Raw genomic sequence first — 12,098 nt, 5'->3', positions numbered from 1 at the left:
TTATTTTACGCTCTCTAGGCAAATAACGTTGAAACAGCGTTCAATCGACGTAAATTCAACGTTTAAACGTTGAATTAACGTTGGTTCAACGTCAAATGCTTGGCCGGTAGATACGAGCTGTATAGAGGTGGCACTACTCAATCGATAGAATGTTCCTAGTAATAATGTAATTCTATCCCTTCTTATTATTCCTACTTGTTTGTTTCATGTACGGTGGTGTTCATCGTTGAGTAATATTAGGAATTGCAATGATCATGGTGATGATTAAGAGAAAATTAATAATCGTTGAAAGTTATTCAGCAAATGATATCCATAAACCAAAAAGCGGCTGCATATCTAAAGTTGACTATTATCAAAATTCCGATCCTGTTATTCTCGAAAATACTGCCAAGTCGTGAAAACCAGTTTGAAGTCTGAGAACGGTTTCCGGTAAAATAAAGATTAACATTTGAAAGTTACTAAGACTTCGTGTTTTTTTTATTGGTGATACTGGTTGAATCTTGATTCAAAATAGTGGCTGATGAACTGCCTCAAAGTCTCAAAATTTTGGTTGCTCTCAATTCCTGACCCAACTCCAATATCAAACTCCCACACCTGCGTGGTGTCTGAACCATGTCTCGGTTACAGGCAATATCTGTTCAACTCCAACACCCGCGTGGTGTCTAAACCATGTCTCGGTTACAGGCAATATCTGTTCAACTAACACCTGCGTGGTGTCTAAACCAGGTCTCTGTTACAGGCAATATCTGTTTAACTCCAACATACGCGTGGAGCCCAAGACGGACAGCAAGAGAGCCAATGCGTTCTCCCTCTACGTCAAGGACGACGTCTGTACTTTGGTCGCTGCCAGCGCCGACGAAATGAACGATTGGCTGAGAGCCATCCAGAGCGTCGCCGACACATCCGACTGGGGTGAGGGTCTCACTTATTCATCTTAATTCATCAGTTTTTTATAGGACATAGTTTTTGTTCCCGATATTGTATAACAGGTAAATGACTCGTTTGATTTGTCTGATAGTAGGTTATAGAATGACTATTTATTTGCACAGTATTTCTATTCATTTTTTCAGATTATCACGATCGCTGCACTAGCAGCTTGGAGTTATTATAAGAGAGATCAGTGATAAATATGATAAATATTTCTGTACTAATTTGTATAATTTCCAGAACACGTGTGGCACGTAGAGGTCCAAACGAGAGGTGTAGGAGGCAGCAACGGAGGGGTGGCCGCCGGCCATTCCTACCTCTGCCTCACAAAGCGGTCTCTGTCCATCGTTTCCATGGACGAGAGCATGAAAAAGACGGACATCGCCCTGAACACCATCAGGATGGTGGCGTACAACAACATGTTCTTCTACCTCGAGATGGGAAGGATGGCTTCCACCGGCAGCGGCAGGCTATGGCTTACAACTCAGGATAGCAACATCGCAGCCAACATCTACAACGTCGTCGCCAGGTTAGGCTCGATTTGCTTAATATTTTATCTAAAGATGCTTTGATTGTTATTGATGTTATTGGTATCTGGATCACTTGTTACTAGAGTGTAGGAATTAGCGTCCAGACTAAGTGAGACTAGTCCAGACTAAGTGAGACTAGTCCAGACTAAGTGAGACTAGTGCAGACACGAACCGATGACTTGCAATGGCGGTGCTAAATATATAAAATATTGTGGCATGGTTAGCGATGGTATGTGAATCGTTGTATTGTCGGTGAATGTATTTAATATTGTGTATTTCGCGGATGCCGAGTGCTGTATGTAACCATTACGTGTACCTACCTAAGGTTTGATTGGTTCATAAGAGGCTTAGCTATCGTGTCGTGGGAGCTTTGATCTAACCCATGCGAGAAATATAGACCATTCGTGTAATTTAATTTGATAATATTGACATACCATTAATGGGAGAGCAATTATTGTTTAAGAATTGGATTATATTATTTTATTATATTTTCATTCGTGAAGAAATATATACCTACTCAGCGGTTCAAACGTGTTCCAAAACTCATCAAAGTATCATTTCCGACAGAGTGATGATGAACTTGTCTAAAACGATGGGACTAGCTCCTCCTAACGCGTGTACATCAAATCCTGCTTGCTCGACAACTTTCACCTGCTCAGCGGCATTCAGATGCCCAGGTTCTACTTGCACATCTACTTCATCATCTACTCCACGAGACCGCACTTCCTCCATGTCTGCTACACACGGTCAGTAATCTAATTCATGTACGCACCAATAAATGTTTTTATCGTAGAAGTATTTTTTATTACAACAAGGGTAATTAATTTACTACTGAATTAAATCCGAGGAATTAAAACCTCCATCACCTCTCAAAAATATATTTTCACTCAATTAGAAGCGAGTGGAAGTAGGTAATTATTGTCACGAGTGGATGCGAATAAGTTAATCACTACAGGTGACTAATTGGAATGATGTTCATTTCTAAATATTGTTTGGATCTTTTCGTGCTGAAATATTATTTAATAGGTTGTCAAGCAATACTGAAGTGTTTCGATTCAAAACTGAAGAATTTTAAGATGCAGTCGATACTCGTACAAGTTTTCTGTATCATTTTTGTTCAATTCATCTGTGAAGAACTTTGAATCTTAGCAGTTTGTTAATTAAATAAAAATCTTGAAACAAATTACTATTGATAATATTCATGTATTCTTTAGAATAACATGCATAGTCTTGATAATATTCATTTGTTTTCGTACTTTATAGCAAGTAGTATATTATTTTTGCCCTACAGCCTCGAATTACACGATCCGCGATCGCAGTGGAAGCTTACCGTGCAAACCTCATGGTCATCGCATACCGGTCCCAGGACATGTTTGTGGGGCCGGGCACGGGGGCCCTGGGCACGTGTGCGGGCACGTGGGTCTGGGACACGTGTGCGGGACCGGGCACGGAGCCCTTGGGCACGTGTGTGGGACCGGGCACGGTGCCCCTGGGCACGTGTGTGGGACCAGTCACGGTGCCCCTGGGCATGTCTGCGGGACCAGTCACGGTGCCCTTGGGCATGTCTGCGGGACCAGTCACGGTGCCCCTGGGCACGTGTGTGGGACCGGGCACGGAGGGCCCGGCCTCGTTGGCTGGGCCAATACGTGCGACGTACACGGCAGTCCCAGAATTGGATGCCAACATCAGTACGTGTGCGCCTGATAGCTTCAAGGAAATAGTTCATCAATTTATTCTTTTATTTTTATGAATTTATAGTAAATGTGTATTTTATAGCTTCGAGGTTTCAATTAGTTCAATTTATTTTTTTATTTTATGAATTTATATTAAATGTCTATTTGTTTTAGCTTCAAGGTTTCAACTAGTTCGTCAATTTATTCTTTTATTTTATGAAATTATATTAAATGTGTATTTGTTTATGATGGTTAGCCAATTTTTTAGCCCTTTAATATGCAAGTCACCTTCTGGTAACTCGGCATAGTTGTGGTTCACGGTTGATTACTTAGCAAGTGTTTTATCTCAAAAATAAAATTTTCTGTATGTTTTTATCAGACAATTGCTTTTGGAGGCTCGATGGTTTGGAAGCCTTTAGTTAGCATATTTTTTCGTATTCCTGGTACCGTTGTATTTGTTGTATAAGTTTTCGTAATTATGAACCGCTTTTCTAGGATGAGGTCAATTCTAGTCCTCGTAATCACCTAAGACTTCTAGAAGTCAGATATTAATTTTTATTACAGTAGAAATTTTTGACAAATTTTGGTTTCCAATTTGAAATGTCCCTGAATAACTACTTTGGAATAAATTAAATAAACACTGCAACAGAATTGATTGTAAAAATGTATAAACTTAATAATAATAATGCTTGATTCTTTTGAAGTAGTTCTTAATTTTGAAAGAAATGCGAACATTCGCCACATTTCAATTACAATATTAAGTAAGTTGGTATAAAAAATAACCTGCTGCCATTCCTATGATGATAGAATGAAACATTTTGAAAAATTAAAGCATGAGCCTAATTTAGATTTTTTTTTTCAGTTCCCCGCGAGTGCTGGAGGAAGGCAGAGGAGGTCTTGGACCTCCTCCTGTGGAAGGCGGTGGAAGCCATCTCGCCACCCACCATGAAGGTGAGAAATATATATCATGACTTAGATCCGTTATCTCATCACTTAGATCTGTTATCTCTATTGATTCATCATATCTCATCACTGCGATCCGTTATCTCTATTGATTCATCATATCTCATCACTGCGATCTGTTATCTCTATTGATTCATCACATCTCATTACTTCGATCCGTTATCTCTATTGATTCATCATATCTCATCACTTCGATCCGTTATCTCTATTGATTCATCATATCTCATCACTGCGATCCGTTATCTCTATTGATTCATCACATCTCATCACTTCGATCCGTTATCTCTATTGATTCATCATATCTCATCACTGCGATCCGTTATCTCTATTGATTCATCATATCTCATCACTGCGATCCGTTATCTCATCTAATGATTCAGTGCTCAGTTTTATAGGTGCTAAGTTAACCTAAAGTTAATCTCCTGCACCCGTATGTCAAAAAGCTTCAAACTTTTAACTTGGGGTAACTAACTTAACTTTAAATAACTTTGTATCCTTCTTATCGAGCTATTAGAAAATGTCCGCTTATTTTACATTCCTAGTTTATTACACCTTCAGGTTCACGCGTAAGAAGGTTCAGTCTGAGAGAAAACTGTCATCTTTTTTTATTTTGTGCAAACTTTTTTTAATAATTTGTCTCCTTGACGCAAGTTTTCCTTTCTTACCGATGACATTTATTTACTTGAATTTTCTTCATTTTTTCCAAGTGTCATTCAAGCAACATTTATTTCTTGCTATTGCAGCTCCCGACAGCTACGTGATGATGACATCACCGCACGCGAGTGAAGGTAAATTTTTTATTATTTATTTAAACTAGAAACTATTTTATATTTTATTATTTATTTAAACTAGAAACTTCTTTAAATTTCTCTTACTTCTTTTTTTTACTCTTACTTCTCTTTTTTTACTCTTATTTCAATACTCGCGGCAATAATCTCAATGTGAATAGCTAAACTTTGCCCACAATAAATTTTGTCCAGATTTGCACATAATCTCATTGATTTAATCTTGATAATCTTTAATTTACAATGGAAGCTCGCCATGCTCATGCAACTATTCTATCACCTTATCGTTTAGTTTCGGATCTTAAAGGACTAGTTCGTTTATAGTTATTTTTCCGCTTCATTATCGTGACAAACTCCGGAACTCGTTTGGCCAACGTTGAAATGATTCCAAGAACGCCCGTATTTTAATGACAGAGCAGCCTTTTTAGCGCATTTTCTCATTTATAGAAAAAAGCGCTATTGTGCTCGTCATGTCGGTCCGTCTGTCCGTTCGTGATCACGTTTTTGTCGACGAGAAAATGCGCTCTCTGTCACGGCAGTGAGTACTGAGTTATATTTTTTTAATGAACATGTTGAACTCGAACACACGATGCTCAATCGGCCACGTCTCTACTGCCGCTGAAATGGATCCTGTTTACGAACAGATAACAACCACATTCTTTACCCCGATCAAGGTTACTACCTCTTAGATTGTCCCTCCTCTAGTGTCGTTCCGATCAAATTATCCATACTTCCCTGCCGGACGATGTATGAATTCGTGTATTTTTTGTGGTCACAGTGGTTGTGACCACAAAAAATCGGGTCCAAAAAAATCGGGTCCAAAAAATCGGGTGCCATCTTGAATCGATGGCACCCGATTCAAGCCATCGACTCTATACGTTTTGTTTTATATGGTTGGTGTTGTTATATACTGACGGTTGCTTATTCACAAAATAACGAGTTTATTTCTCTTTGACAGGGAACTACGTAGACATGACTGAAGCGTTATTGTTATCGCGTCAGCCTTCCTCTCTTCACCATCACCATCACCACCATCATCACTGTGATGATTATCATGACCACGAATGCACGAACGCAAGTCACTTTACTACGGGTAGCAATGCTTCTCAATCAGCGAGCAACGCTTCTCAATTTGGGAGCAACGCTTCTCAATTAGGAAGCAATGCTTCTCAATTAGGGAGCAACACTTCTCAATCATGGAGCAACGCTTCTCAATTAGGAAGCAACACTTCTCAATCAGCGAGCAACACTTCTCAATTAGGAACCATGGATTATACTGTCCCATCATCGCCCAGTGAGGGGAAGGAAGACGGCGATTACCTCAACATGGCCCCAGCAAACGCAACGCTTCCTAAACCCATTCCATCCAGCGTCGCAGACGGTAAGATTTTTACTGAGGATTTCTTTTTACTAGAGCTGTGGTGGTGCAGTGGTGAGAGACTCTGTCTCTCGCACCCAGCTCCCGGGTTCGAGTCCCACTGAGGACAAGTGCTTCCGGGAAGCTCAGCTCATGGTCAACGCAGCCATTCATCCAACTCTGGTTGATAAATGAGTACCTGGCTTGTCCAGAGTGTTGTGTAATGCAATCAAATGGTTCTGGCGGGTCAACGAGCCAATGATGGTCGTGAAACTACCAGTGGCATTAAAGTGCCCGGAAAAACTGACCTATCACCCCCTCCCTTACCTAGTCGCCACTACCAGGATGGGCAATTACAACAACAACAACAAGATTTTTACTTATAAAAGTTTTATTTAATAGTAATTATATTTTGTTTAGGTTTACCTGCTGTTTTGTGATGTAAAACTGTGTTCAAGAATAATTTATATTTTTGTAATTGCAATTTAGTAAGTTACCGACTTACTCTGTACCTCATCATCGTTTATTGAGCATTTCTAATTTACGCGCGGTTCTATTAAAAACAATTTTCTTGCTTCACAGAATCGCCGCCAGGCAGTGTCGGTAGCTCTTCCAATTCTGGAGCGGAAACTCCGTCTGAACATCGGCTGGAGCCTTCAAATCCCTCTGAACAGAATCAGGAGCCTTCATCAACAAGCTCACTACATCAGCACGAGAAGAACGTCAATATGCTTGGATGCTGTCAGCGGATATCCTTGGCTGAGGAGGCCATACTGACGCGCAGCAATGCCAGCATGGAGACAGACTCTATCCCTGATGTCGAAGAGGTTGTGGACGATATCTTGGACGGCGCGTCCATTGAAGACGACCGAAGTGCCCAACTGAGGCAGGATGACGAAGGAAGCGTGCGGTTAAGTCAAGACGATGAAGGCAGCGCTCGGTATCGTCTCGACTCTCTCGACCACGATTTGGACATGGACTTGGCAGACCAGATGGACATGGACGATCAGGTGGACGGCTCTGTACCTTCCATAAGCCTTGGAGCCCTCGACTCATCGAGGACTTTGGACACTCCTCCATTGTCTGCTCTGCGTAGTGGCGCTAACTCACGTGGATGTTCCTCGTCTATTCTGAGCAGCAGTGTACCGTCATCACATCCTATGCATCTGCATCATTTACATCATCACTACCCGCCACTACATCAACACAGTGAGTCTCTACCTCACCAACACGACGATGAAGACCTCACCAACCAAGAGCGGCCCATCAGGACGAGTTCAGTTGGCAGTCGACCAGACTTCATCAAGCGTAAAAACAGGTACGTCTTACGCTCGGTATTTTTTCCACACTTGAGAATTATATTTTTCGTGTACACAGTAGAAGAAAAGGTAAAATGAAAATATTTCTCACTGTTTGTCTGAAACTGGAAAAAATCGTTCTATTTTTTCGCTATTCAGAATTCGTTCGTCCAGAATTTTGTTCCATCATAAACAAACTAATAGTGACTGCCTTCACATTTGCAGTGAAATTTCATGTATCGAGATATTCGATAACAATTGAATCTCATCTCACTATCATCTTGCTGTGATCATAAACATTCAATCATTGTTAACTTGTTCATTCATTCAATAATTGTTGCTAACACTTGTTTGGCTCGACAAATTGTGCTGCCGTGTAACGCTTTCGTCTTGATGCTAAATAACAGCCTGGAATTCCTTTGATAATTGTGCCATCTCCCTGACCCTTTTGTTCTTCTGTTCAACAACTTGAATTCTTTTAGCTATCAATTGTCGAGCGTTTATCTTGAAGTGATTCGTTATTCACTATCTGGCACCCATCGTTGTCCTGATATTATTGAGAGTTGGTGATTCAGGATTGATTCAGTTGACAATATCGGAATGAATGCACGATTTATGATTTGTTGGTTGACAGTTTATTATAGACTATGTACTCGTTCTTGAAGTTTAATGCTTCTGGAAATGAGTACCAATTTCATGTTTGTATATGAGCTTTCGAAATTATCCCTCTACCGCCGTATGTCACTCTCCGGGAACAACAATTATGCTTAAATTATTGAGTGTAGCAACCTGAGGACGTTTTAACGCAACAGAGAACATTTTAAAGTTGCCGTACGAGGCGGCAGCCATCATTGCAAGTCATTTTGCGCTCACTAACAACGTACCCTTTTTGGGAAGTAGGCTTGTGACAATATTGCTCCTGTTACTCATGTCTGGCGGAGGCGGTAGAGGGTTAAGCTCGTGGGTTGTATTGCAAAAGAATTAGCGAATTCTCACCATGTGTGTTGGCTGTTCAAGTTGTGTCTGTGCTGCTGCATTACTGGACGGCAGCGACAACGTTGCTTACTCGTTATCTGTCGTGTACGCTTTAGCTGTGATCGTGTTGACTGTACAGAGTTTGGGAAATTAGTAATAGAGATGCTAGCGTGCCACTACTCTCCGTAACTTCCCAGGGCTTCGTGTTCGTTGTTTTGCATACAGTACGAAGGCAACATTTGGCATTTTCCCTTAAGAACTTGAGATGTACGGTTAACTTTTACTGCATTACTCGGCCTCTGATGCGAAGACACAAAATTTTTGCAATATTTCTTGACTTTTATGCGTATCACATCAAATTTAAATTGCGTCGCTGCTGAGAAATTAAGTTAATTTCGTCGTCTTGATCTTTGTAATGAAGTTTTCATTGGCGCTACAGAAAATTGATTATTCCTGCTGTCCGCACGTTAAATCGGCTCATTAATGTGAGAAAGGTGCATAATCAACGTGCTTATATCCACCTGTTGAAGGAAATAGGTGGTTTTAAACATGTAATTTGTCCAACGGTATTCAGTCGGGAATTGAGAGTTAGTTTGCTGTCAATGAGTCGTCGGGAGATATCAAAATCGTAGTTTGCTGTCGATGAATCGTCTGGAGATCAAAATCGTTGCATAGTCAAAATCATTAAGTTAAATGAAACAAAGTGCAACGCCATTTGAGAGAATAATTTTTATTTTGGAATGAGCTGTCTGTGAATTCAAGAGAGGATTCTAAATTTTGTACCAATAACTTTCTTCTTATAGTCCGATGCATAATGGGGTTCGAAACAAACTGTGCTGTAATGCATTAAAATTCGGATTCTGGGTTAGTCCGATTCGGTAGCAGTGTGGACAAATCTGTCGTACAAATGTCGTATTATTGTCGTATGTTGACATCATTGAAGCCAGCCTTTTGTTTCTGGGGCCTGATTCGCAAGAGTATCCAGACAATCGTGAGCTCTGCGAAGATAATTTTGCCGAATATGCTATCTGTGGAATCCAAATCTGCATAAGATTCAGGTTGACTTAAACCCTCGATGGTGGAAGGGCAATAGCATAGCGTAGCCTAAATTATTTCTGCGGATACGGTTTCCGGTTCTTCGTTTCGTCCTGAACTTGAGAATTAGTTTCTTTAGTTGCAAAAAAGTTTATTCGCTCTCTGCAGACCCGATGCAGCTCCGCTCGAGCCGCCACGCACCCGGGCTTTCTCCGTGGGTTCCCGCGTGAGCCTGAAATTTCTGAGCAGCCTGACGGGATCGACAAAAACATCGGGAGCCGAAACGACGAATTTATATGGATCGAGCGGCGGAGGAACCTCATCTACGACCTCGTCTGCTTGCTCTACTCCCATCAGCGGAGCTTCTAGATTCCTCAATCATTTCCGGAGCATCAACGACAGCAATTACGTTGGCAACTCGCATAACAATTCACACTATTCCCTCATCACACCACGCGGAGGACCGAGAACCATTTCTCCATCGTCTTCATGTTCTTCGTGCTCTTCCTTTACTCCTTATCCGGAGTTTTGCCCCGCGTCCGGTGGCATCACCGGCGTTCATGGACGAACGCGAGCGGCCAAGTCCAAGAGCTCGAGGTAAACATTTTGCTACAAGTTTACTTTCTCAGTTCCCTGAGAACTGGACTCAGGCCATCTGAACACTTCTTTATATTCTCCCTGAAACCTCGTCTTCATTTAAACTTCTTTCTAGTCTATTTCCTCTTCTGCTACTCATTCCCTGCTTCTTGAGGAAGGACCGGTACTAAAATGTTTCCAGCTTTATGTACACTTAAATACTGCCTGCTCAACATTCCTTTCGACATTTTTATGATTTATTCGACCATTGGTTTGGTTATCCTGAGCCTCCTGAATGATAGATCTTGTGAACATTTCAGCTTTACCCTCGTAACACTACATTGACGTTCCCTTGCTTTTTTTCGACTATGCTGGAATTTTCGGTCTTTTCTTCGATCTTCTCGGGCATCCACTTTAAACTTCGAAGACCTAGATATCGTTTTTTCGAGAATCTAGTCTATTCAATGACATACTCGTTCATTTTGCACCCAGTAATTAAATTGCGCTATGCTCACATATGGAAAAATAAATGGTTCTCTGTAAATATCACTGGTGTAGTTTTTCTTGGTTGGGTCAGGTTGATGGTACTTTGAGTGAACGCGTTCTGCTTTATTTTATTGTTTTTCTTCATCTATTGTTCAGTCCTCGTAAATAGTATGAATTCGTAGCCGTGTGTGAAATTTTACCATTTCATCGCTCAAGTTTCGACTGCTTACATAGGGTTTAAACTATCGCGTGCAACTTAAATTCACTTCCTATCATTTTCATTGAGAAGCGCCGTGTTTCTAAAGACTCATAGTGTCTTAATTTCCTCATAAACCACTGAATCGCTTCTTGAAGGTTTCATTTCCGATCGGATGATTTCTTCCATGTTTTTATTCAAACTTGACCCATTCTTCAAGCCGTCATGCATGTCAGAGCAGCCAAACTACTACACGAGTCATTTTTGCAATCAATAATGATGTTGATTTAGTTCAGCTCTTTAGACTTCGCGATAGCATCTTATTGTCCAGTCTGCTCTCAATTGTATACTGGCGCAGTGAAGCTACTGATATCTGTAGGCACTGCAGCTCGTTTCCTGCGTGTTCATTTGTTTATTTAAACAAAATTTAATTTGATGTTTGTTTGGTTCGCGATCCAATTTTGGACGTTTATTTGGTTTGCGATATTTCATGTTTGTTTTGTTTACCGTCACAGTATGTAATATTTCATGTGTATTTCATTTTTCTTTGTGCTTCGTATATTTGTTTTAACTAAAAGGTGCTCTGTCAAAATGTCTCTTTTATTTGTATTTCTCTATGATTAACTTTAAGTTCAGTTCTAAGTTAGCTTCCATCATGCGAGCTTCAATTCATTACTAACAACGTCTACGAAGATGCATGAAATGTGTTGCTTCTTTCTTTACTACGCCAGAGACTAATTGGACCTAAAAAATTAACTGAATTAATACAGCAAGTCCTCTCTGTTTTTTTTTCGTGTGTTTTACTTACGCCAGCTGACCAAAAACATATTTCCATCCCTCCATTCTTACCATCGGTGCTCATATCATTCATGTTTTTCACACTATGCTTCGATCACCTCGTTTATTTTTTTAAGTTTAAGAATGCTGGTGTCTGGGCTGAGTTCTGAAAAAAACTTGCGTGCATGATTACAAATGTCGACATGTTCCTTTAATGTCATGTTTTGAATATTTAATTTCTTTAATGTTATGACTTAGGAAGCACGCTTTGGTCACTTTTTTGTGAACTTATCATTAAAAACATCGCAAATTACGAATACCATTCCAGTCCGTAGTAGCACTTCAATTGCAGTATAGTACTTCAATATTGGTTTTATCGCTATTAATATTAAATGTTTTATCTTTGATTGCCTATTGAACTCTTCTTGTTACGAGGCGCCTTGATAGCGCGCTTAATATCGTTTTTATACTTAGATTCCTTGAATATTTTCCTACCATTTCTCTGTGACTAATTTATTTT

At 40.3% G+C, this 12,098-nt stretch overlaps 1 protein-coding gene across 2 annotated transcripts in view; it reads left to right on the top strand.

Annotated features, from left to right (window-relative positions):
* Window positions 1-12,098, top strand: part of LOC108675471 (serine-rich adhesin for platelets) — a 53,064-nt gene that overhangs the window by 34,621 nt on the left and 6,345 nt on the right. Inside the window, exons 4-12 of one of the 2 annotated variants that reach the window (XM_018163494.2) lie at window positions 740-912; window positions 1,168-1,456; window positions 2,025-2,203; window positions 2,749-3,145; window positions 3,993-4,081; window positions 4,837-4,881; window positions 5,837-6,259; window positions 6,818-7,553; window positions 9,712-10,140. In XM_018163494.2, the coding sequence (XP_018018983.1) occupies window positions 740-912; window positions 1,168-1,456; window positions 2,025-2,203; window positions 2,749-3,145; window positions 3,993-4,081; window positions 4,837-4,881; window positions 5,837-6,259; window positions 6,818-7,553; window positions 9,712-10,140 (2,760 nt within the window). The remainder of the gene's footprint in view (window positions 1-739; window positions 913-1,167; window positions 1,457-2,024; window positions 2,204-2,748; window positions 3,146-3,992; window positions 4,082-4,836; window positions 4,882-5,836; window positions 6,260-6,817; window positions 7,554-9,711; window positions 10,141-12,098) is intronic. The other variant, XM_047880274.1, reaches the window with a different exon arrangement.

The sequence above is a fragment of the Hyalella azteca genome, unplaced genomic scaffold (assembly GCF_000764305.2).
Source record: "Hyalella azteca isolate HAZT.00-mixed unplaced genomic scaffold, Hazt_2.0.2 contig5114, whole genome shotgun sequence".
Lineage (NCBI taxonomy): Eukaryota > Metazoa > Arthropoda > Malacostraca > Amphipoda > Hyalellidae > Hyalella > Hyalella azteca.
Note: the sequence above shows the minus strand (reverse complement) of the source record. Positions and strands in the feature narration are given on the sequence as shown.